Genomic DNA, 23,522 nt, shown 5'->3' on the forward strand with positions numbered 1-23,522 from the left:
GAAGACGGGAACGGCAACGCGCGAGGCGGACGCAAGGGCCCCAGCAACGCCTCGGCGGCGCAGCAGCAGCAGCAGCAGCAGCAGCAGCAGCACCAGCAGCAGCAGCAGCAGCAGCAGCAGCAGCAGCACCAGCAGCAGCAGCAAAGCTCTAGCAGCGACGGTAGCAGCAGCCCCATGCGCCGCCTCCCGGCGGTGATGCGGGCACCCGCTGGATCTTCGAGCACCGCGGCCGGTAGCAGCACCTCCACCAGCACCACGCAGGCCAACTCGAACACCGTGGCCACCAGATCGCAGACGCAGCAGCAACAACAACAAGGACAGCAGGGCCCCGCCTCCGCGGCGGAAAACCGCGATCTTACCGGTATAAACCGGCGACACCTGTACACAGCCCAGGCGATGGCAGGTGCCTACGGCGCCAGCCCCGGAGGCGGCAACGGCGCAGCGTCTCCGCCGGCGATGCAAATGCAGATGCAGCAGCCGCACCAGTACCATGGGTCGGAGCCCGGCGGTCGTCTCACGACGGGGTCGTCGTCGTACAACCACAACCGTCATCTCTCCCCGGTGTCGTCGCCGGCCATGGCAGGCGATTCCTGGGCGCAGAGTGCCGCTGCAGGCGCCAATATGGCCAGTCGCGGTGTCAAGCGCCACCTGCAGCAGCCCTACGACGCGCCTATGTACGATGCCTACGGAATGCGCGCGGGATCCAGCGGAGGAGGAGGCCCTGGAGCATCGGGAATGGCCATGCGGATGGCGCAACCTGGGGCCCAGCAGGGCGTGCCTTCCAGCAGCGGTGCTAGCATGGGCGGGGCAGGCCGTATCCGATCAGCGCAGCTGCAGCAGCAGATGTATGGCCTGCCGCCCAACGAAGATCCGATGCAGTACGAGCCGTCGGGGGAGGCGCGCCACCCGCGCGACAGCACGCGCTACGAGACCTGGACCTCCAAGCAGCTTCGCAAAAAGTGCTCGTACCTCAAGCTGCGCGGTCTCAAGAACGTCAAGAAGCATGTGATGGTGGAGGCTTTGTACCGGTATTACCGCAATCAGCGCCTGAAAGACATGGCAGACGCCGCCAGCGCTGAGAACAGCGGCAGTGGCAACAACGCGGCCTCGCAGCCTCAAATTGCGTCGCCGCAGCAACAGCAGCAGCAACAGCAGCAGCAACAGCAGCAGCAACAGCAGCGACGGATGGATGTGCGGCGGCCGTCTAGCATCGCCGGCAGCTCGGGATCGCGTGCTGATCTCCAGTACCGCTCGCGGTATGACCAGCGCAGTACCGGTCCGCCATCACAGTCGCAGTACGGTTCGCACGCGTCTCGCGCCCGGAGCTACGTCAACTACGGCAGCCAAAGCACCTCGCCCCCATCGAGCGGAGGGGACAGCGGGAGCTCGCACCCGCAGCGCCCAGGCGCATCGTCGACCAACAGTGGTTACTATCTGGACGAGGAGTCGAAGGGTGAGTCGCGGTACAAGGAAGTGCCGGTAACTTCGGAAGACGTGATCCGTCTGGTGGATGTCGTGCTGTCCCCCGAGTTCGTCGATCGGCTGGCAGCTGAATTATCTCGATGGCAGTTTTGGGTGGACGTCCGCGAAATGTACATCGCGCTGCTCAACCGTCAGCACCCGCCTGGATCGGCAGGCGCTGGTAGTGAGGGTGGACCTGTAGGCACGGGAGGCAGTGCCACGAACTCGCGCAATTTCAAGTGGAGCAGCATGCAGCTTTGGGAGATCTGGAAGGAGCTTTCGTTCGCGTACACCAAGACCTGTTTCGAATTCACTGCTGCTGGTATGAACAAGAGTGAGCACAACCTATATATCGCTTCTGCCTGCTGGGGGTCGAAGCTCTCTTTGCTGGTCCCGTGTTTATGGCTTCATGGCCGACAACGGGCAGCGAGAGTGGAAACCCCACGATGAGATGCGACAGACTTACCCGCGACTTGAGTGGAGCGATATCTTGTGCCCCTAAAGCAGCCTATACTGACGCTTTGTGTGTGTGTGTTCCTTTTTGCTTACAGGAGTAGACGACCGGGAGTACATCAACTTCTGCGACGGCAGGCCGGATGTGTACTACCTGCACCAGCGGTTGCACTCCCGCCCCGATCTGTTGCACCTGATCAAATCGAACGAGTACATTGACGAGAAGTGCACGAGCGAGGCGTCCGAGTCCATCGCCCAAGAGCAGCAGCGGGCTCAGCAACAACAACGGCAGGGGCCGTTGATGGGCACTGGGTCTCCTATGCTGCGCGGCCACAAGCGCTACAAACGGTCTACACCCCTGGCAGGAGCTGGGCCTGCGTCGGCCGCGTTTAACAGCGCACGTGCAATCGCAGCCTACCGCGATGGCGCTGCAGTGGTTGATGGGGCAGGAACAGCCAACGGAGGGAACAGTGGTGACAACGGTTCAGGCCAAGGCAGTGGCGACTCGCGTGGCCACTCGCCGGAAGAAAACAGCACGGAGAACTCGGAGACAACGGGCGAAGAAGGCAGCAACAGCACAACGGCCAACTCGAACGCGAGCAACAGCTCTCAAGACGTGTCGATGCGCGCTGCGCTCGCGGAGCAGAAGTACTTCGGTCTGCTGCTGCAGAACTTCGAGGTCATCTTCGAGTCGCTGCACAACAAGAAGGTGCTCCTGGCGACGCTGCGCAAGGACAACAAGGCGCCCGACCACCTCATCGCCGACCTGCACGACGACATCCACGTGCTGTCGGCACTCAAGAAGGAGTTCCGCAACAAACTGCGGCGCACGATGCAGTGAGGCGGGCGATGGCGAGCTGCAGCTCAACTGCGCGACGCCATCCCCCCGCCGGTAGTAAGAAATTCGGCTCCAACCCTGTGGTGATCGATGCCCAGCCTACCGATCGGGAGCCCACGAGAGGAAGAATGAGTGTAGTGTATAATGCGCGCCGTATATGATGGTGAGCAGGGAGGAAGGAGGCCTTGAAGGTGATACCTATTTATCAGTGTGAACAAGTTGAAGTCGTTGCAGGCTGCCGTATCAATTTAAATTTGAATCGGCCAATCACAAGCCTCCCCGCGATGCAGAAATAGCTACACTTCCTGCATGGTACGTACACTTCTTGCATTTTGGTGGTCGGTAATATTGTTCCTGCTCTACTTACAGAGACATGGGGGCTGGCGCGAGCGCCATGATCTGGCCGTACGCCGACATCCAGTACGGCTTCCTGGACAGGGAGCTGGGCTTCGACAACTTGCACGCGTTGGCGGCGCAGGGCAGACACCGCGCAGTGCGGAAGCTGCTGCGCAAGGGCATGGACCCAAACGCTCGGAGACTGGAAGGCGCCTTCGGGGCGGATGACGACGAGCGAGGCGACTCGCCCATGATATGTGCAGCCAGGTTGGTTTAGATCTCTTGCACGGCAGCACAGAGTACTAAAGAGAGAGTTGTGTCTGTGTAAAGAGGGGTGCTGGGCAACAAAGACCAACCGCGACACGTCAAGACGCTCGAGTTGCTGCTGCATTTCGGTGGCAAGGTCAACCAGCCCAACCTGGTACAGGGCTTTAGTGCGTCCAACTTGTTGTTTGGTCTGAAATCGGTACTAAGTTCTGTATGGCGCTATGCAGCTGAATCAGACGCCCCTGTACATCGCGTGCGAGCGCAACGTGATGCGAGTCGCGATGTGGCTCCTTGAGCACGGCGCCGACGTCAATATCAACTGCAAGGTTTGGCCTCGCAACTCAACCTGCCCTCCATCGAGCTACTAGTATCTTCGTTTGAACGTCAGCTTAGTATTCATTAACGTGGATTGACCGATGCCGAACCCTGTAGACTGGTGTCTCGCCGCTCATGTGCGCCTACCAGAACCAGAACATGGCGCTGGCCACGCTGCTTCTGGAGAAAGGAGCGGTCGTTATCCGCCCGCCAGCCAGATTCAGCCATGTCAAGGTAGACTGTATGACTTGTCCTTCTTACTCGGTATCACTAACTCACTGCTGATCGGGTGTGACAGTTCCCTGAGCTAGCAGACCAACTTAACGAAGGTGAAGAGGCAGTTGATGACAAGAACGCTGCCGTGCTGCAGTCAACGCTGCAGCAATACATTGACCGAGAGGCGGAGCGTCGGGCTCGCCTGGTCGAAGCCGCCAACGAGGCTCAGCGTCTTGAGGATCAACTTGTCTACCGCGAGCAACTGGCCCGAGACGGCGCAAAGCGTAAAGCTCGCCGTCGTCGGCAACGCCTGGAGGCCCAGCAGCGACGAAATCTGCCTCCAGTGAAAGCTCTTGGCGCTGCCACAGATGCAGCAGAATACGAACGCAACGAAGAGCAGTATACTTCGTCACAGATCAACAGCAACCCCAACCAGGGCGACGCTCTGCTGCTCTGGGAAAAGAAGGCTGTGGTGCCGCGGCCTCGCTCCGTGGTGTCGTCGGACAGACCTCGGTGGGTAGCGAGGCAGATCCACTGCACGCAGCAGTCGCAGAACCATCGAACCGAGTCGGAGCACGACTTCATGCGCCAGTGTACCAAGCTCTACGACTCGCTCGAGCAGGAGCGCAGCCGTCGCCTCAGCATCCGGTCCATCGTCACTGCGCCGGCAGCGGTCAATGCAGCTCGTCACGGCCTGCTGCCATGCGATGTGCGGCAAGAAACTGCTTCGTTCTAATGGAGGCGATCTTAGTAAATGAAACGACGCGCACTCGCGCCTACTCAACATCATTGGGCGCTTTGAGCTCAATATACCTGGCGAGCGGAGAGATAACCACCGAGACGCAGCATGCCTGGGCGCGTGAGCCAACACCACCAGGAGGAGGTATGACCGACCCAGTGACTATATGCATCGTTTGGTTCAATGTACTGAGAGTCTCACGTGACGCTGCTGACAGTTGGGCAAGTTCCTCAAGTTCTTCCGCTCGCGCCTCAAGACGCACCTGGAGAACGTCGAGGCCGACTTTGAGGACACGCGCTCGGATCGCTTGTCGTCCGAAGAGGTCTACAGCCAGAAGGACATCCAGGAGGCCATCAAGTCGCTATGCTTCGCCGTCAAGGTGCCGATACCTGCGATCCTTAACTTGTCTGACGTAGCCTTACCCTGACATTTTGAATGTTATTCGTTGCGTTGCTAGGCCAACATTCGCAGCGAGCTGCAAGATACCATCAATATGATGGCGTTGCTGCTGCGCCAGATCTTCGTGGAGGCCGAGGACAGTGTACGTCCTGCATGACAACCCGGATATTGAGAATAATATGGCTAACTTTTTCAGCTTGGGAATGCTATAGGATCTGGCGCTCGACCTGGACATCGCCATGGTTGAAGACAAGGAGCTGCTGGAGCGAGTGGAGCAGCTCAGCGTGTCCGAGTGGATGAGCGGGGACTCAAGCGGCGGGGCACAGATCGGAGCGATGCCAAAGAATAACGCCAAGGTGAACGCCGACGCCGAGGCCAAGGACAAGTTGGAGAAGCGGCTTCAACAGGAGCAGGAGCAGCACGAGGAGGAGATCCGCGCAGCCAAACTCACATCCAAGCAGGAGGTGGACGTGCTCGAGGCGGCACACGCCAAGGAGCTGCGCAAGTTGCAGCGCAAGCTCGAGCAGGCCGCCGAGCGGGTGGAGGAGCTCGAGAAGCAGGTGGAGGACGGCCGGCAGCACATCGCGCAGACGTCGCAGTTCCAGTCCATGAAGCGCATGGTGACGACCAAGAACCAGCAGCTGCAGGACCTGCGCCGCCGCCTGCAGCGCTACGAGCCCGACTACGCCGAAGACGACGGCGAGACCAAGAACGCCGACGAGGACGACGACTAGCTGACGATACAGTATAGCGCCAGTCTGCATATCACCACAGCCTAATAGCCAATGCTCAGCACACCTCGTCCCTTAACCTGTCACGGCCGTATCCACCGCTGTTGCTTAACCTGTATGCCAGATACCCTTGGGCCATCACCCCCTGCGAATCAATAGACAACACTGAGAGGCTGAAGGCGATCCAGTAGTCGAAGAGAGATGGTGAGTACAGGTCGGAGCGTCCTTCTCAAGAGAATTCGTTCTGGTTATCCGCTGCTACCAAAAGGAGGGTCCTGTTACAGTCCACCAACTCCAGGGAGCCAGCACGAAACCGCGCACCAGGGCAGTACCGACTGAAGCCGAGCCCAGCCAGCGGCGCCCAGAGAGACCGCGTCCATCTGCCTCCCGCGACGATCGTAAAACTGCCACGTCCAGCCCAGCTGCTTACAGGCCGAGCTTGGTGCGGCGCCAGTGGCGGCGCTTGGCGTTGTACTTGATGGTGTTGTTTGTGCGCAGACGGATCCACTGCGGGATCGGGCGGTTCTGCTTGGCCTTCTTGGCGAGGATGCGCTTGGTACGGAAGGTCTTGTGCGACGGCTGCGGGCATCAATTAACACGGCAAGGACAGGTTAGAGAGCTGCTGCTGATTGATGGTCGATGTATCGGTATTAACCCTTGTGGGTTTCTCTGTATTGAGGCGGCTGCTGGGGCTAAAAAGCAGTGCGCGCGACGCGCCGCTCGTCGGCGCACACGGTCCTGCTGGCGGCGCCATCACGCGCAGCCTGCTCCTCGCCCTGCACGCAGCCGAAGCGTACGAATTCACGCACCATTTTGGAAGGAATTTATGCGGACTGGCGCGCTGTTGCCACTGGGGCGTCCATGAGCTCAGCGCGCAGCCAACCAGTGGCTGAAGAGGTTCTTACGCGCAACTTTCGGTTTTTACGAGCAACGTAGACGGCGCGTAAGAAGGTTTTTACGCGTTTGTGTTCGACACCAAAATGTACCCATCTGACTTTTTTCGTGCACAAATTGGCGGAAATATGACACGCTGGAAGATCGCCGCCCCGCTCCGATAGACCTGGGTTGCGCTCTTCATGCAACCTAGCTAACTCTGCTCTAGCAATTGCCTCGGGCGTCGGCGTGTGGGTTGAAAGTGTTACGACGGGGTTTTGCCTCTTCCTCAATCGTCACACATCCTGGTCTGGTAGAGCGACTATTGACTATTGCTACCGATCGACTTAGACGGGTCGCCAAAAGCACTTGATCTTTGTATGCGACCGCTGAATATCCACTTCTTTGCGTGTTGTGCATCAACTCAGACCCGACAGTGGACCCACCGCCGCATTCCGCTTTATTGCACCTGCACGATGGAGGCGGCCGCCGGTTCCGCTGGCGTGCGGCGCCTGAGCGCGGACGCCTTGGACGCTGAGGCCTCAGCCATGGACACAGGCGCGTCCGACTTGTCCGTGTCGCCGTCGCCGCTGCAGTCGCCCGTGCTGCGGCCCCCCGTCAACGTGTCCACCGCAGCAGCCACAGCCGCGTCCGCCAGCCCCGCAGACGCGCAGTCCCCGCTCCGGTCGGCGCTGCGCAAGCCCAACAGCCCGCAGCAGCCCAGCACCAGCAGCAAGATGGCGCGCCGCGTGTCCATCGAGAGCAGCTCCAGGCAGCAGCGCGACCGCCTGAGCTCCTCGCAGCAGTCCACGGACTCGACGGGGCTGGGCGACTCCGGCGTGAGCCTGCGCTTCCGCCGCTCGCCGCCCAACAGCAAGACGTCCGCGCGCGGCTCCTTCGCGCTGCGCGAGTCCAAGCTGTCGCGCGCATCGTCCGCCGTGGGCGCGGGGCTCCGCGAGAGCTTCTTCGGCGTCATCGGGCGCGGCACGACCGTGAACGACCCGCTGGAGCTGTCCCCCAACCAGGAGTTCGACCTGGACGTGATCGACGAGAGCGGCGGCCTGGACGAGAACATCGGCCAGATCCTCAAGCCCCAGCTGGACTTCAGCAACTGGTCCAGGGAGGGCTACGTCGTGCTGGGCGTGGGGGTCGCGCTGCTGCTGATCATGGTCGTGCTGGCCGAGATGGTCAACGCGCTCAACGGGTACAGCATCGACCCGGGCCTCGTGTTCGGCTCGCTGCTCACGCTCATGCTGTGCGTGTGCGTGTTCGTGACGTTCCACGGCGTGCAGAGCTACCAGAGGCACCCGAACCCGCTCATCTACTACAAGTGCGTGATCGACATTTTGCTGGCGCTGAGGTTTCTGCTTGACCCGTTGCTGCTGGAAATGGGCATCTACAGAGAGGGAGACGAGGCCTCCTGCGCGTACCTGTCGGGCATCACGCAGTTTCTGTATCTGTCCAGCGACTGCTGGTACTTCGCGCAGATTTTGGATCTCTACTGGTCGCTCACGAACCCCTTTATGAGCGTCAAGGCCAACCGCAGGACGTACAAGATGATGGTGTACTCGGCCGGAGCGTTCACGGGTCTTCTTGCTGCGTTTGTTCCGGGTATCCACGGCTTTGCAGACGGAAACTACTGCTGGACCAAGAGGAAGACGACCGAAGACCCTGTGGAGAGGGACTTCTTCCACCTCAACCGCGGGAGCTGGCTGCTGTTCTACATGTGGATGATCTTCTTCTATCTCTCGGGCATCGCCGTGCTGATCTTCGGAGTCAAGCGACTTCGATCGGGACTGCGGGATACGCTGGCGAGTCGGCGTGAGATGCTGCGCAACGGTGCGCTATCAATTACCAGCTACACCATCTACTGGACTATTGTATTCGTCTGGTACGCGCTGTCATTCCAGACGCGCACGACGTATGACGAGGATGGGAACTTACCGCCGAGCCACATCTTCCGCGCGTTCACGTTCGCGCTCTCAGCCCGCGGAGCTATTGACTACTTTGTGTGGTTCATGATCAACAGTCCCGCGCTGGTTCGTGAGAATTGGCTCAAGTTTTCGTCGGATTCGGCGGACAAGCAGTTCAGCGCGCAACTTAATACGGCCCTCCAGGAAGAATTGATCTACTTTACCATTGAAGGCATGACGCGGGCAGTGCAGATCGCTGAGGACGACCTCATCCGCATTCGCAACCGGTCTCCCACACAAGAGCTCGTGTTGGATGCTAGCGACGACGAAGAATATCGACGTTCCACTGAGGATCCCAGTGAGGCTGCAACCAGAGCAACGGGTCCGCTTGGAATGGGCAGTAGCGGCAACTTGCTGCAAAGTATCCAGAAGAATCGGATGCTCAACAGCATTCAGGAAGTTATCAGCACGGGGCTCCACCGCACTAGCAGTGTGGATCGACGCGCGAGGAAAAAGAACAGCAAGGAGCCCGACTTCAGCTTCGACATCCCTCAAGACCAGCGCTCGCTACACCAGCCGCCGAAGCCGGCTCATCGTGACAACAACCCCTCATCCGCGTCGACGGCTGCAACGTTGGCTGATTCACAGCCACCAGCTTCGACGGTGGGCTCTACAACAGCATCCATTCGGTTTACGCCTTACAAGCCGCAGGCCTTCGCGGAGCTGCGCCAAGCGTTCGGGATCAAGGCTGCCGACTTCATGAAGTCTTTCCAGACGAGTACCAAGCCCAACATCAGCGAGGGTGCGAGCGGTGCCTTCATGTTCTTCAGCGGCGACAAGAAGTACATCGTCAAGTCCATGGCCGAGGAGGAGGCGCGCTTCCTGTGCGAGATCGCAGAGCAGTACGCCGAGTACCTGACGCTGAACCCGTGCTCGCTCATCACCAAGTTCTACGGTTGTTTCAAGATCACCATGTACGACAAGCGCTTCTACTTCATCGTCATGGAGAACTTGTTCGACGTCATGGAGGAGGGGGTGCAGATCCACCACCGGTTCGACATCAAGGGGTCGTGGGTGAACCGCAGCTACAAGCGCCCGCGCCATGGGGCCAAGGTGAAATGCCGCCACTGCTCCATGATGTTCAAGTACGGCGCCAAGAAAAGTCAGCTGCAGTGCCCCAACGTTGTGGGACTGCACGAGCCCAACGTCGTGCTGAAGGACAACGATCTGCGCACGCGGATGCGGATCGGCGCCGACGAAGGTATCGAGTTGTATGAGCAGCTGCGTGATGACTCGATTTTCCTCTGCGAGCTCGGTATCATGGACTACAGCCTGCTCCTCGGCGTGATGGATATCGAATTTATCGTGGACCAGCCTTCTCAGCCCTTTGGCAACAGCACCGTCGTGAGCGAGCGCACGGCTGCAAATACGGCTACCAATTCGGCGTCCAACTCCACAGCCAACACTCGGAGCAACGACAGCTTCATGTCCGCATCGTCGTCGAATTGGTCGGCGTCCACCGGCAGTTCAGCGAGCGGTTCCTCCGTGAACAAGCACATTCACCACCACGAAGACGATGCGGCCCCCAAGAAGCTGGGTATGAGCGTGGCGCCGAGCGTGCACTCACTTTTCCAGCAGCGAGAAGACCCTCTGAATCAATCGCGGTATCCGTCCACTGGCGGAGAGCCACGTCCTAAGCGCTCTATGCGTAAAAGTCAGCGCGTGTTCGGCCCTGGTTACTACTACGTCGGCATCATCGACATCCTCCAGACGTGGACGCTGCAGAAGAAGCTCGAGCGGTTCTGGAAGGTCAACATCCAGCAGAAGGACGGCGACGGTCTCTCGGCGATTGACCCGGCGCGGTACCAGCGTCGGTTCGAGACCAAGCTGCGCGAGATCATCGCGCTTCCGAAGCAGTACAACCACCGCCAGCGCCGCAACCGGCCGGCCAAGAACGCGGGCAACATGTTCGAGTCGGTGCAGCGTTTGAGCCCCGTGCTGCAAGCCGCAGCCGCGTTCGAGAGCGCTGCCGCCGCCAAGGAGGCCCGTCGCGAGCTGGCCCGCGCCCGCGGCGACTCGACCGACACGGACTCGTCAGGGATGTCTTCCAGCGCAGCGGACGAAAGCGATCTGGAGCAGGCCGGCCGCAACCCGCAGCCGATCCTGCTGCCGTTCAACCAGCGACTGATCACCACCAACTCGACGCGCAGCCAACTGAGCCTCACGGACCTGGCCGTGTGAAGGAAGGGCTCAGCGGTGGTGCCACTGATCCTGAAAGTTTAAGTTGAAGCTGCCCATAGGGCAAATAGGAATAGATAGGTAGGAAGGAAGGAGCGTACTAACGGAGACCGTGCGGCTTGTATAATAGCACCGACAACGAACGAGAGCTGCTACCTGTTATGGCCAGCTAAATCGCGCTGACTCCTGCTAAATCGCTTTTCTGTATGCACTGTTCGGCGTACCGGTACCACGCGGCACGCGCCATCGCTTCTTGATCGCGGAAGCTCACAGCGGCCTTATCGTAGCATGGCGGTGGTGATCACCTCCTACAGACTCGGCGCGTGCGTGCAGCTGCAGGGAAAGTGACGCCGCATGGCGAAAGTCTTCGTCGATCCCGACTCTATCCTAGAGCCGCTCAATGCGAACGAAAAAGTCTGCGCAATGCTCCATCGCGTGACGGACGGAGAGAGAGTCGAGGTTTGCCAGCGTCGCGCAGCATGCTGCGGGATTTGTCCGCCTCGATGATAGGCAGCATCGGGCCATCTGGCGGGTTCCGGGCAACGGCCGAAAGCACTTGATTTCACTATGCTCTCTGCAAGTGCGACTATCATTCCGCCACGCGACCGGGGGAAAAGGCTCGACAGAGCAGACGCATCTCTCCGTCGCGGCGTCGACCACCCTGCACTGCCGCCACCTGCCCGGCCCTGCCCGGCTCGGCCAGTGCCATTGACGCTTGCCAGACTTCCGTCGAACAGGCTGGCCAGCAGCACAAGATGCAGGCCACGATGGACAAGCAGCAGCAGCAGGCGGCCGACGACACGCTGGACTGGTACAGCCAGGTCCAGCGCAAGGTGTTGGCCCGAAGCCGCAGTGCCAGTCTGCCCACTGCCGACGAGCAGCAGCAGCGCGCGCGCGGCACGAGCGCGCCCTACGCAGACGCAGCAGACGCAGCAGACGCCGCGCAGGCCGACTCCAATTCCAACCCGCCGCCCAATAGGCGCCGAGGCTTCTCGCTGGCCCGCCACCAGTCCGTGCCGGCCATGTCCGTGGGCAAGGGCGAGCGTCGCCGCCGGCGCAAGGTGACGTTCAAGAACATGTACGCGCCCGACGTGGTGCCGCCCCCCAAGGTCGAGAGCTACGACGAGCTCGTGTTCAACGTGGCCGGGCTGTTCCACACGACGTCGTTCCTGCACGACCCCGAGGACTGGGGCGAGGACCCCACGTCGGGCAGCATGTCGTCCGAGGACGAGTACTACGACCCGGAGCCGCCGCTCGAGCGTTCCGTGCCGCTCATGATCGCCGAGTTCCTCTACCGCTCCGCCGTGTTCCTGGGCTACCCGCAGGGGGACACGCCGTGGCTGCCCGGCTTCCGCGAGGACAAGAAGTTCTCGGGCAACGACGTCAAGCGCTGGCGCCGCCTCGCGCACTTCGACTGGGAGACGGAGGAGAAGGAGTTCCAGCGGTGCCACCGCGCGCCGCCGCCGCCCACGCTCGGCCGCACGGCGTCGGTCGAGTCCAACGGCCACACGTCCGTCAAGACGACGCTGGGCGCCAGCTTCCACATGCGCCGGCACGACAGCAGCGTGAGCGTCGACTCGGCCGAGTCCACGTCCAGCATGCGCAGCCAGGAGAGCCACGTCTCAGGTAAGGGCAAGACCAAGTTCCGCTCGGCCGTGTCGGGCTGGATCCGCAAGCAGCGCCGCAACCACAGCAAGGAGAGCAACACAGTGGAAGAGCCCCAGCGCCAACCAGAGCCCGAGAGCGACGACCAGAGCGAAGAGAAGAAGAAGCGACACAAGCGCAAGCCCGTGTCGTGGCTCAACCCGCCGCCCATCTCGTCGTCTCGAGACCTGAGTCTGCTCGTGGACATTATCAACTCGTGCGTCTACTGCGGCCAGTTCCAGTTCAGGAAGCGCGACATCGTGCGTCTCTGCAATGTCAGGATTTAGATTCCCCCCGTTTTATTGCGCTGCGCAGCGCTCTCCTGTTGGAGGAAGACAGGAAGAGCGCGCGCTGCACCCAGACTTTTTAGTGTGCTTTAGCAGTCCATGCGTGACGCCTGGTAGTCGAATACAGTGTGTATTGTCCCTATTGCATCGAGGTGGTGTCCGCATTGCATCAAGCGTTTCTCCGTTCGGACGCAGCACAAACAGGACAAGACGTTGTAAGGCTGCAGCTCGTCCCGCTTGACTAGCGTGTCGTTCATCGAGGTATTGACAGTGCTAGTTCACTTCAACTCATTCGTTGGACCCGCCGTTGGGTTTCATAGTTTGTTCCTTCACATTATTGACCTTAACCGAATAAAAAATCTGTTCCCAGTCGCGCCCTACTTAGATCCAGCCGTCCTCCTCCACGATGAACTCGAGGCGCACCAGGTCGTTTACCTCGTCGGGCGTGAACAGCACCTCGCCGAAGTTCACGCAGCAGTTGACCACGTCGCAGAGCTTCTCGAGCTTGACGTTGGAGGGCACCTCCAGCTCGTCCTCGTCCTCCTCCACCTCGGGCTCCTCCTCGACCACGCTCTCGCTCAGAGATCGGTGGAACGACGTGCTCTTGAGTCTCCGGCGCGGAGCTCTCGAGTGCTGGCTGTCACTATCACTATCAGTGCCCTCCGTCACGGAGGAACTGGTGCGCGACGACGGCGCCTCGACGTCCTTGCCCTTGACGCCCAGAGCGGCGGCGGCCTGGGTCGTCGTCACCTCCTCGAGGATCCAGTCGTGCAGCGCGAGCCGACGCCACATGCGGATCTCCTCGTTCGAGATGTTCACTACGTTGCCGTGCTTGGTCCGCGTGCCGTGAAGGAATGCCATAGAGCGTTCGAGGAACTCCTGCACCTTCGTGGTCGTGGGTCGCTGGTCGTGGGAAGCAAACTTGCACACGCGCACCAGCACATCGTCATAGCTCTCCAGCGCAGTGTAGGCGCCCGATGCCCCGTCGTTCGCATCGAAGGCAACAACAATAGGCTTCGTGCTGAATCGCGTGCGCTTGGCGACACCGGGGGACAGCACCTCCTCAGCAGGGACAGGGCTCGGCTCCTTGCGGCCCGAGATGGAGCGACGCAGCAGCTCCGCAGCCTTGGCCTTCTCAGCGGCCATGGCGAATTTGCGCGCCTCCGAGCTGCGTGAGAAGCTCGTGCGGTCCTTCTGCAAGTCGAGATCGATGTTGCCGCGTCCGCCGATCAGGCGGGCCTGGATGGGGATCTTGCGCCAGATCTTCGAGATGAGGTGCTCGGGCGCCTGCTCCATGAAGTCCATGCTCTGCGAGCGGCGGTCGAGGCCGCGCGTGGGGCGCTTTGTGTCCTCGTAGTCGTCGTCGCTGTCCGAGTCCCAGGTGGACGCGTGGGGCTTGACCACCGCCTGTTCCTTCTTCGAGTAGGACGCGCGCAAGGCGCGCTCGCGCTCCTCGGCCTTCTCGCGCTTCCTCTCCTTCCTGGCCGAGGACGAGAAGGTGAGCGACATGCCGCGCTCCTTCTTGATCTTCTTGCCTTCCTTCGCCTTCTCCGGCGTGTAGACGCCCGAGCTGGTCGGTCCCTGGAAGCTGCTCCGGCCCGGGCCGTTGGTAAGGTCGGAGAAGGCGCTCGAGCTGGACTGGTACGAGCTGGGCGCGTTCTTGACCGCGCCGAAGCCCGTCAGACTCTGGCTGGCCGCGCGCACCTTGGTCTTGTGTCCATGTCTCGAGTTGGAGCCGCTGCCAGGGGCCGCCAGCGTGGCGCCCGGCTGCAGCTGCAGCGCCATGTTGCCGTGCACGCCGCTGTTGCGCAGCGTGCGGTTGCCCATGCAGGGCGTGTCTCCGCCGGCGCTGACGCTCCGGGCGCCGAGCTTGGGCGGCTCGAACGAGGCCGTGGAGAAGCCCGACTGCGGGCCATTGTTGCTGCTGCTCGAGTTGCGGCTGGCCCGGCTGCTGCGACTGCTGCGGCTGCTGCTTGGGGCCTGTTCCTTGCTGGCCACCTTGCTACTGCTCTTGCTGCCGCCGAAGAGGCTGCCGCGGCTCGGGGCCGTGTGGAAGGCGTTGTTGAGCGTCTGCGTGAGCGACGGGCGGTTCTCGTCGGCCGGCGCCTTCTTGGCCTTGGGCGTGGCGGCCTGCGCGCCGTAGGGCAGCGACATGACCACGGGCTGCGTGGGCTCGGACGACGCGCGGTGCTTCTCGCGCCAGCCCGACAGGGAGAAGCTCGAGTGGCGGCCCTCCTTCTTCTTGGAGGGCTTCTCGCGCGCGGCCGCCTGCGCCTCGGCCGACAGCTCGGCGTCCAGCCCGGCCGCGCTCATGCGGCCCGTGAACGAGAAGCTGCCGCTGCGGCGCGAGCCGGGGAAGATCTTCTTGATGCCCGAGTAGATGTCCTTGGCCTGCTGCGACATCGTGCTCCGGCCTCCTCTTCACTCACTTACCGGTGGGGGTTGACAGGACGTGAGGGACAAGTAGTGGCCCGGGGGTGGGAGTTTACAGAAGTCACAGAGGGAAAGCGGCCGGCCGCTTCGCTTTGCCAGTCGAGCTCCTGTGCGGGGGTCTGCCTTCGCTTTGCTTTGCTGTGGTCTCGGCCCGCCGTCGCCTTTGCCTGCCTCTTGAGATGTGGGCCAGATTCGCCCCGTGGGCAATTTTGGCGAAGAAAGGGACCAACTCAGTCGTTGACAAGCGCGGTGTGCACAGGCAAAAGGCGGTGAGGCTGCGGGAAGGTCATGACCGCCGTGGTCGCAAAAGCGGGTGCAGCGCCCTGATACAGCTGCTGTTTGGAAGGGAGAAATCAGACGGGAGCATGTCACCGTGTTTTGACAAGCGAGGGTAGGGGAGGTGGCGCCAGCTGGCCCCGTGGCTGGTCGGGCTTTTTACCGTGACGCGCGCGGCACTTGGCTGCGCACGGGGAGCCCAATCTGGCTGATTGGCGGAGCGCCCTCGGGCTCCGAAGGCCGCGACATCTGGCTCCGGGCCAGGGGAGCGAGCACCTCGGGGTGATGCAGCGAGCCGCCACAGTTTGGTTTTCTTGGTGGCGCAAATGTTAGCTCGTCGTCGTCGTGACAATAATTTGGTGTCGTTTCGCGCGTAACGGCCGCGACGATTGACTCGGCGGGGAACGTTCTCACGAGGATGGGGTGCGCACCGTACCGTGGACGCTCGATCAGAGCCGCACTGCAGCAACTGTGTGGAGTTGAGCGCGGACTTAGCCGAAGGGGTCAGCTCGAAAGCGACATTATTATTTTCCTATGCGAAGCCCCCAGTCTGACTCTCGGAGCTTGAAGCGTTGCACGCCGCTGACTATTTTCGGATCGCGTCGTCGATCGCCGCTCGGCTGTCGTTGGCGCCGGTAGCGCTTGCCGCCGTGTTGCAGCGGACGGCCAGGCATTTGGGACTGTGGAGTTGACAGCGCCGCATTGCACACGCCGCGGCTGCCGCCAGCTGATGGATTCCGCCGGTCGCGATGAAAAGCTCCTTGTCGATCGGAGAATTCCGGCGCGCTGCACCCAGTGCGGTGCCAATGGCACCGCATCAAACACTGTCATTGCCATTGCACAAGACTGAAGGTAGCAGATGAGCCAAAATTCGCTCGCTAGACGAGCGCTGCGCTCAACGAACGCATGGCGGGCTCTGCGACACATTGGCACGGCCGTCCTGCAGTGCAAGGTCTCCGGTGCTTGCGTGGGCCCCACGCAGTCTGCGTCTTGCATCGTGCGGCAGCACTTGTGGGTCCGCAGGGGGGAGTGGCTGCTTTACTTCAGCAGGACATGCTCCTTTATGGAGCCCCGCCCATCGTCGTAAGCTGTGTAGCCATCCCATCAAGACTGTACCACTTGAGTCACCCAAAGAAGTGCGCGCTGCTCGAAATTATCATCGCTGTCGAAATTGTCATTGCTACCCCCTTTGGGACTGGTACGAACTGTAGTGCATTATGTATGTACGGTATCCCAGCGATTATCTTATCATGGACACGCTCCTGAATTCGACACGGGAATACGTGCTGGCGAGCGGTTTGAGGTGCTTAGCGCGGCGACTCCCTCGCCAATACTGTAGCAAAGGTCAGGCTGATCACGCCACGAACGGAGATGATAACGTCGAATGAGTGGAGGAAAGAAGCCTATTTGGCTTTGGTTGTTAGTCTCTTCGTAAGGTTTGAACTGCGTTAACAGCTCCGGTTTGTTTGCCAGCTCGCTTGGGGTAGCGGAATCTCTTGACCCAGTTCCACCTTCATGTTCTCAAAAATGAAGCTCCACTCCCGAACGTCCGTGTGTGTGTGTGCACAATTTCGTCCACGACTAGCCACTGCTAGTTGTTCTAGTTGCTGCTTCGGAGCCCACGTAGTTCCTTCGTGAGCAAACTGATTTCGTATCTGCCGGCTATTCCCATGCAACTGAACGTCCACCATTTCCTGTTGAACTCGTCTTCATACTCCGCAGCACTGCTCGTAGAGCTGCAAACTTTGCTGTTGGAGACGGCTACCAATCGGAGGTCGTGTTCTGAATCATAAGCTTAGATGGAGCGTCCATTTGCTGGTATGCATCAATCGGAGCGGTATCTTTCCTCTGGGGACATGGGCTTTCGCATGGCGTCGTTGATGTCTTTTGTTTCAGCACCTGTACAATTGCAGTGCATGTAGACGAACTACTTGCTTATGAAAACAGTGAGTGCTCCACGTTTAAAAAATTATAAACAAACCACACATCCAGGCGACAAAACTTCCTTGCTCAAACCCGCACAGAAACGTCAAGTCAAACAGCACAGTGTATCCATAGCTTGCTGCGCTCACGAGGTCTTTCAGCTAATACTTTACTGGTCGTGGTCTCGATAGGACATTTATATCAAGATTTCATCAAGTGGATGGTGCGCGGCAATCCAAAGCCAGGCCCAGCGCTTTGTCAGCACTCACCCTAAGCAAAACTGTGGCCAATGTTGAGCGGCAATCCACCGCGAGCCTCCTGTGGTGAGCCCAAGCCCGAGCCCTTTCTTCCCCAAAATTGCGTAATTTTGAAAAAGGGTAATTTTGGTGACAAAGGTAATTTCTTTACTGACCATACTTCACTGTGACTACTAAATGCAATACTATCGGTGTAGCAGTTTGTCAAAAGGAAAGCGTAATACTCAACGTAGTCACTTTGCCGTTTTGCCTTCCAGCTCAGTTGAGCTCGAAGACTTGCTCGCTGCGCCACAGCCAGTAGGCCGCCACGTAGGCGTTGATGACCAGGCCCTCGCTGACCGGGCGCAAGCTGGCCAGCTCGAGGTGACGCTGTCCCGCGTCCGTGAACGGGAAGCGAAGGTCGAGGCGCTCCAGGTACTGGCCGACGAGCCTCTCCAAGTGCGTGGAGACCTCCCGACACGGGGATGAAGAAACGGAAAACGACACCGCCGCGCCCGGCGCGGTTCCGATAGTGTTAGCTCAGCTCCGCCATGCGCGCGTGGACATTGCTGCTCTCACAGTAATTGCAGATCCAGAACCCGGGGCGGCTATCCGGCAGGAAGCGCTCACGGACTGCAATTATGCAGAAGTACACGCCTGGATCCGCTTGCAACTCCGCCAGCAGCGGCTCCGGCAGCGGCGGCAGTCTCGGGATGAACGTCGCGCGTGGAGCACGGCGTATGGCTCACTCCCTCGCGCGCACTAGGATGGCGCGCAGATGCGGGATGTGTATCGCCTGCGCCAGCGACACATAGAGGTAGTAGTATCGACGGGGGGTTCGGCGGCCCCCCAGGCACCTCCAGGCCCGTGGCACGTGAGAACGCCCACACCTCGAGTGCATTCTCGGCGACGACTCCGAGTTGCGATCTCGCGCAGACTTACTCTGCTCACTTGCCAATTCACCGGCTCAAGCCAAGAGTGGCACGAAGTGTTGACTGTAGATTTACTACAGAACTTTAGCGGACCTTCAATTTTCAAAGCCCGCGTGGAAAATGTAGCCATTTTCAAAACGCGGTGAGAATTTCGAGCTCACCTTGTTTTGGAGCTACCTCACCGTATTTTGATCGTCATCGTCGCGCTGGTTTTTCTGGGAACATTCCCCAAGCTGAGTTTTCTTCGCCAATTTCCGTGTTTTTTTTCGCCAACCACGGGGGAATACGCTGCTACCACTGAATCTTGAGGGCCAAATCGATGTGATTTTTGTCAAACTTACAGTAATTTTACCAAATCTGGCCTCAATGCTTAGACAGGGGTAGGGGTTTAGGGAGGGGGTGAAATCCGATCCGTAAAATCCCCCCAAATGATCGCTTCGATCCTCTAGATCACGCCCAATGCGCGTGCTTTCAGCTCCATGACCGCGCTCGGCCTTCCAAGAGCATTCCGATCAGCCCTCATACGCCAGAATCGGCCTAGTTTTGGAGAAATTAGAGGTTTTAGGCCTTTTGACACGCTTCAGTTTCAGGATTTGAGTGCCATGACACCCGTCCTCGGCAGACGAGCCTAAATTCGGTGGTAGCAACACCAGCCCGACGGGGGGGGGGGCGAATGTGGCCCACATCTCAAGAGGCAGGCAAGGCGAGCGCAAACGCAGAAGAAACTGCCGCTTTCCCTGTTTGGCTTCTGTATGCACTCCTGTCACACACCTATCAGTCAGTTCAAAGCGCCCCAGTGAGTATGTGCGTCCATGCAGAACCGGTAAGTGAAGTGGAGTCAGGATGCCATGTACTTAACGAGAGCTATGCATAGGCTGGGATAGCTAAAGAACTTAGTGTGAGCATCTTCGCCGCGCCGTCACTATCGCTATCGCCACAGCAAAAATTCAACGAGGAACAAAGTCACGAAGAAGCTCTACGACTTACCTGTTACCTACAGTATTTGTGGCATGTAAATCTGCGTTTCCATTACAACGCATCTCCTGCGCCTGCTTCGCAGCCGTAGCATCTGCAACATTGACTTAGACCCTATCAGGATTTTTTATATTTATGAGCTTTTCGCCCGTCGACCATTATCATCTTCAGCAGACGCAAACCTTTATTGCTTTATTCTTTTAGTAGCCACCTCAGCAACGTAGTACTAGATGCACTTGAGTGCGAGGGGGTTAAAGAGGTGACGGATCGTTCGGGGCGTACTTGGTGCGTGTGTTCGGCTGGAGGTGCACCAATGAAAACGCGCGTTGTACTTCCTCACCTGTCAAGTAATATTAATACATGTAGTTGAATTTGCATCACTTACGGCCTCGCGGCACCGCTGATCACCGATGTGTGGACTGGTCCGTCGCTTTCGAGCTGTTTTCCATCCATCTCGAGCTTGTCTCGGATTTGAGATGGAGAGCATAGACAATCAGTTAACTTCAGTTCAGTTTTCCGGCTTCAGTATTACCGCCTTCAGTTACCGAGTGCCGCCTAATTAATCTGTGTTGGGCTGGCCACAGCACTCCCTCCGGGGTTCCCAGAACCCTAAGAATCAATCAGAACGACGCGCTGTCCGTGTGTAGATCACGTGAATTCCTATTGGCTGAAATTGCTGCTGAGCGCAGCGAAGGCGGCACACTGTACCTTTTGCTGCCCCCACGGCCGCCGTAGCAATAGACAGCCCCGAGCGCAGTCGCCCCTCATACGATATTGCGGGGCCGCAGGACCCGCCCCGGCCTCTGTAATACTAACCTGACATTGAGAGTAGTGCAGCGAGCCGACGAGGCGAGCGGAACGGGTCCGCCACTGCCGCAGCGAAGCGTAGGCAGCCTGCTCGAATAGCGGAGCGAGCATAGCGAGTGAAGCGCCAACTAACTAAAAATCTCCGCCGCGTAGCGGCGGCGCTCGGCTAGTTAAGTACAGTACTCATCAAGATTCCCGCAATGGTACTGTATGCATGTACCTACTCTGATGTACCCTGCATTTCAATTTTACAAAACACGTTGGTAATTGTATTGCGTATTTTCAGTACATTTGCTATGTGTATTTACAAAAATTCATGCGTACCTTGTGGATACTTAACCGAAATACATGAATCCATCACCATGATTGTCGGGCGCGGGGCCTGGTACAGTACATGTAGTCCTCGCCTCGCTGATATTCATTGTGAAGCTCTGCCTGGATGTTGCCTCCGTCAACGCTGATAGTGGTTTCGGATATGTGTGGGCATACTGGCGCGTCACAGGTTCGGTGATATCGGGGGCGCCACCAAAGTCGGCCTAGGTATTATAAGACGGCTGCAAATGGGCACGAGCCTTGTAGATTCAAAAGTCGAATGGTCACCGGAAGCAAACAAGCATCTACTACAACAACGAGGCAAGCGCATTGCTGGAGTTGACTTCGGGGAACCATTGTATTAGAGCTGCAAGCCATGAAAATATAAATCGCAACCAATTTGTGCCTTCAGTTGGTGTTGAAGTCTGTCAAATCGCCTCGCTGTCGCGTGAATCGCAGACCCCCGCGAACTTCTTTCGGAACGACAACTTGGAGCTGCACCGATTCTCTTGACAAGCTCGGGTTCCTGATCTCACCTAGAAGTGCAACCGCTGGGCTTGTCGCCGCGATCCCAACTGTGGACGAGCTGCTGCTAATAGCCAGGCAGATGAACGCAGGTGTGTACTTCCGCATTCTGAGGCTTGACATTACCGGACACACGAGTATCACGAGCACCTGTAGCAGAGACAAGCGCAGATAACGGCGGGCCCTGAGCGCAGCGACCGACATATCTTACATTCGCTTGTTCGTTTGCTTTTTTTAGTTCTTTGACAACTTGATAACAGATTACTACAACACGTTCAAATGCTTTTCAGTTGTCGGTGTCTCCTCAGATGTAGCCACTTAGCACTGATCTATCGCCTTGTTAGATTGGCAAGTCAAACCTACTCACTTGACAAGCTGCTGGGACCCTGGAGCTTTGCGTTCTTTAATGTCTTCTTGAATACCTGCTTCTCTGTATCCATCCTGCTGCGTCCTGTAAACCTGCAGCTTGCCCACGCATCAACAAAATCGCATCCCAAGCTGACGCTGCCGACACATTGGAGAAAGAATGCCTCGTATATTATGGCGTAGGAAGTCGCTCGCGTCCCCTGTCCTGTCCGACGGCACCATGCCGTGCCGTCAAATAGAAGAATTCCTGTCTCCCTCCCGCGAATCCGCTAGAAAGAGGCTCTCGAAGGGACGCAGCGTGCTCCCAGTCCTGAACAGAGCATCAGCTACTACCGTAGCTGCGCGCAGGCTGCAGTGAGCTTAGCGGCGCAGCAGCTTACGAGCGCTTGGGGGCGAAGCGACGCGGGGGCGGGGCACGGCTTTTACGGGCCTCCACCGAGCGACCACGCACAATGCGCTGGTGGATGGCGGCTTCCACGCAGTAGTAGTTCTTGATGTAGATCTTGGGCAGAGCGTACGACTCGTACACCGAAGCCTCCTTCAGATCACGGATGGCCGACTGGTCCACGATGTTGCTGTAGTGGTATGAGAACAGGGGGAGATACAACAGCAGGGTCAGTGTCCGATTGCTCTGGTCTGTTGCCCAATACAGCACTTCAAGCGTATTATAATACGCCCGAAGAGTGCGTCATGGGTCTTGTCTGCTGCTTGTGGCTGTTGCTGCTGCTGAGCTGCGACGTACCGCACGACGAAGCGCTTGATGGCCTTGTCCTTGGGGATGAGCTTGGCCGTGGACACGCAGTGCACGCGCTTCACGTGGCCGCGGCCCTTCTTGTTACGTCCGTGGTTGCGGCGCTTCACAGTCATGTTTCCTCCGTTCTTTTCTCCAAATTGACTGCTCACTAGCGCGGGCTCAGCGGGATTGAGCCGCCCGACCACGAAGCGCTGGCCGCCACCAACTTGCAAACACAGCTGATTGGCCCCTTTTCGACGAATCAGATCGGGAAGCAGGTCGCCGGGCTCTAGTGACATGTGGCATTGAAACGAGGGAGCCAATGACAAACTCTCAGGGTGGCCATTCTGAACGCTAAGTTTACGAGTATGACATGGTGGGCTTGCATGCCTGCCTGCCTGTCTGCCTGCTGCCAGTGATGCACGCAATGAGAACGCTATGGACGCAAGATGAAAAGGTCTAAAGGCTGGTGGTATGTCTGCGTCTGCACTGCAAACCCATCAATACATGTTATTTTTTTCTCTGAGGCTGGCAAGTATAGTCGTGCTGAGACGTAGCGCGTCGACCGCGGCAGCGCCTTCTTCACCGAGTGCGCGCGCACTGGCGCCCTGTGCTTAGAATCGCTGCCGATGCTCGGCCGACCTCGCTTGCAGATGGACATGTTTACTTCAGGTGCTTCATGATCTGCGGCACGGACTGCAGCAATAGCAGCACAAATAATAGAACCGTCAGCACGCTACTCACCACCTCCACTACAGACAAAGCTGATGATAGCCATGAGAGTGAGCATGGCTCCGCTACGTACGCATTGGTCGATGCAGTGCAGGAAGTCGAAGTACTGGCCGTCGCACGAGCCGACGCCCTTGGCCTTGACGCGATCCAGGCAGGCGCGGTAGGCGCTGTAGGACTGCTCGCACTTGGGCTCGCAGGCCTTGCGGATCGCGGGCATCACGTCGACAGGCTCCTCGTCAGACTGCAAACACCACGAACGAACACATTGGTCAGACCATCATTGTTGTCGACGGCGGCGGACGCTTGCACACACACACACAGCACGCACCATTTTCAGCGGCTTCGGGTCTCTAATGCAAGCGACGTGATGCGAGGAAATGAACGGCTGCGTGTGCGGTCCGGGGGGCCCGCTCGGCTGAAGTAAGCGCAGGCGGGAGTGGAAGTGCCCTCGGTATGCGCTAGCAAAGGCTTATGGAAAAGCAAGAACAACCACGATTGCTGCATTCATCCTCAATAAGTACAGCTGGGTATGCCATTGGGCAGTATTCCTGTGCGCCGCAGG

General features: G+C 59.0%; 9 protein-coding genes across 9 annotated transcripts; 5 read left to right on the top strand and 4 right to left on the bottom strand.

Annotated features, from left to right (window-relative positions):
* Positions 1 to 843: 843 nt before the first annotated feature.
* Positions 844 to 2,755, top strand: PHYSODRAFT_531574 (hypothetical protein; the record flags this gene model as incomplete). Its single annotated transcript, XM_009540109.1, has 2 exons — positions 844 to 1,795; positions 2,013 to 2,755. The coding sequence occupies 2 exons, from the start codon at positions 844 to 846 to the stop codon at positions 2,753 to 2,755; spliced, it is 1,695 nt and encodes a 564-aa protein (XP_009538404.1).
* A 391-nt stretch (positions 2,756 to 3,146) lies between these two features.
* Positions 3,147 to 3,955, top strand: PHYSODRAFT_532353 (hypothetical protein; the record flags this gene model as incomplete). The annotated part of the gene is made up of 4 exons (XM_009540110.1): positions 3,147 to 3,355; positions 3,419 to 3,509; positions 3,583 to 3,681; positions 3,788 to 3,955. The coding sequence occupies 4 exons, from the start codon at positions 3,147 to 3,149 to the stop codon at positions 3,953 to 3,955; spliced, it is 567 nt and encodes a 188-aa protein (XP_009538405.1).
* Positions 3,956 to 4,733: 778 nt separating this feature from the next.
* On the top strand, positions 4,734 to 5,758 carry PHYSODRAFT_531334 (hypothetical protein; the record flags this gene model as incomplete). The annotated part of the gene is made up of 4 exons (XM_009540111.1): positions 4,734 to 4,769; positions 4,843 to 5,004; positions 5,083 to 5,166; positions 5,237 to 5,758. The coding sequence occupies 4 exons, from the start codon at positions 4,734 to 4,736 to the stop codon at positions 5,756 to 5,758; spliced, it is 804 nt and encodes a 267-aa protein (XP_009538406.1).
* A 219-nt stretch (positions 5,759 to 5,977) lies between these two features.
* PHYSODRAFT_289148 (hypothetical protein) lies at positions 5,978 to 6,595 on the bottom strand. Its single transcript, XM_009540112.1, has 2 exons — positions 6,565 to 6,595; positions 5,978 to 6,334 (listed from the first exon to the last, which is right to left on the bottom strand). Exons 1-2 carry the CDS (start codon positions 6,565 to 6,567, stop codon positions 6,182 to 6,184), a joined length of 156 nt encoding a protein of 51 aa, XP_009538407.1. The 5' UTR covers positions 6,568 to 6,595; the 3' UTR covers positions 5,978 to 6,181.
* A 509-nt stretch (positions 6,596 to 7,104) lies between these two features.
* On the top strand, positions 7,105 to 10,782 carry PHYSODRAFT_254487 (phosphatidylinositol-4-phosphate 5 kinase-like protein; the record flags this gene model as incomplete). Its single annotated transcript, XM_009540113.1, has 1 exon — positions 7,105 to 10,782. The coding sequence occupies one exon, from the start codon at positions 7,105 to 7,107 to the stop codon at positions 10,780 to 10,782; it is 3,678 nt and encodes a 1,225-aa protein (XP_009538408.1).
* A 1,019-nt stretch (positions 10,783 to 11,801) lies between these two features.
* On the top strand, positions 11,802 to 12,710 carry PHYSODRAFT_531584 (hypothetical protein; the record flags this gene model as incomplete). The annotated part of the gene is made up of 1 exon (XM_009540114.1): positions 11,802 to 12,710. The coding sequence occupies one exon, from the start codon at positions 11,802 to 11,804 to the stop codon at positions 12,708 to 12,710; it is 909 nt and encodes a 302-aa protein (XP_009538409.1).
* A 381-nt stretch (positions 12,711 to 13,091) lies between these two features.
* On the bottom strand, positions 13,092 to 15,113 carry PHYSODRAFT_341771 (hypothetical protein; the record flags this gene model as incomplete). Its single annotated transcript, XM_009540115.1, has 1 exon — positions 13,092 to 15,113. The coding sequence occupies one exon, from the start codon at positions 15,111 to 15,113 to the stop codon at positions 13,092 to 13,094; it is 2,022 nt and encodes a 673-aa protein (XP_009538410.1).
* Positions 15,114 to 21,895: 6,782 nt separating this feature from the next.
* Positions 21,896 to 22,344, bottom strand: PHYSODRAFT_406507 (hypothetical protein; the record flags this gene model as incomplete). The annotated part of the gene is made up of 2 exons (XM_009540116.1): positions 21,896 to 22,070; positions 22,238 to 22,344. Coding segments are annotated over 2 exons (282 nt in total), but the record flags the coding sequence as incomplete, so codon positions are not given.
* A 547-nt stretch (positions 22,345 to 22,891) lies between these two features.
* PHYSODRAFT_319854 (hypothetical protein) lies at positions 22,892 to 23,177 on the bottom strand (the record flags this gene model as incomplete). Its single annotated transcript, XM_009540117.1, has 2 exons — positions 22,892 to 22,924; positions 23,034 to 23,177. The coding sequence occupies 2 exons, from the start codon at positions 23,175 to 23,177 to the stop codon at positions 22,892 to 22,894; spliced, it is 177 nt and encodes a 58-aa protein (XP_009538412.1).
* Between the last annotated feature and the right edge of the window lie 345 nt (positions 23,178 to 23,522).

Source organism: Phytophthora sojae, assembly GCF_000149755.1.
Source record: "Phytophthora sojae unplaced genomic scaffold PHYSOscaffold_14, whole genome shotgun sequence".
Classification (NCBI taxonomy): Eukaryota; Oomycota; class Peronosporomycetes; order Peronosporales; family Peronosporaceae; genus Phytophthora; species Phytophthora sojae.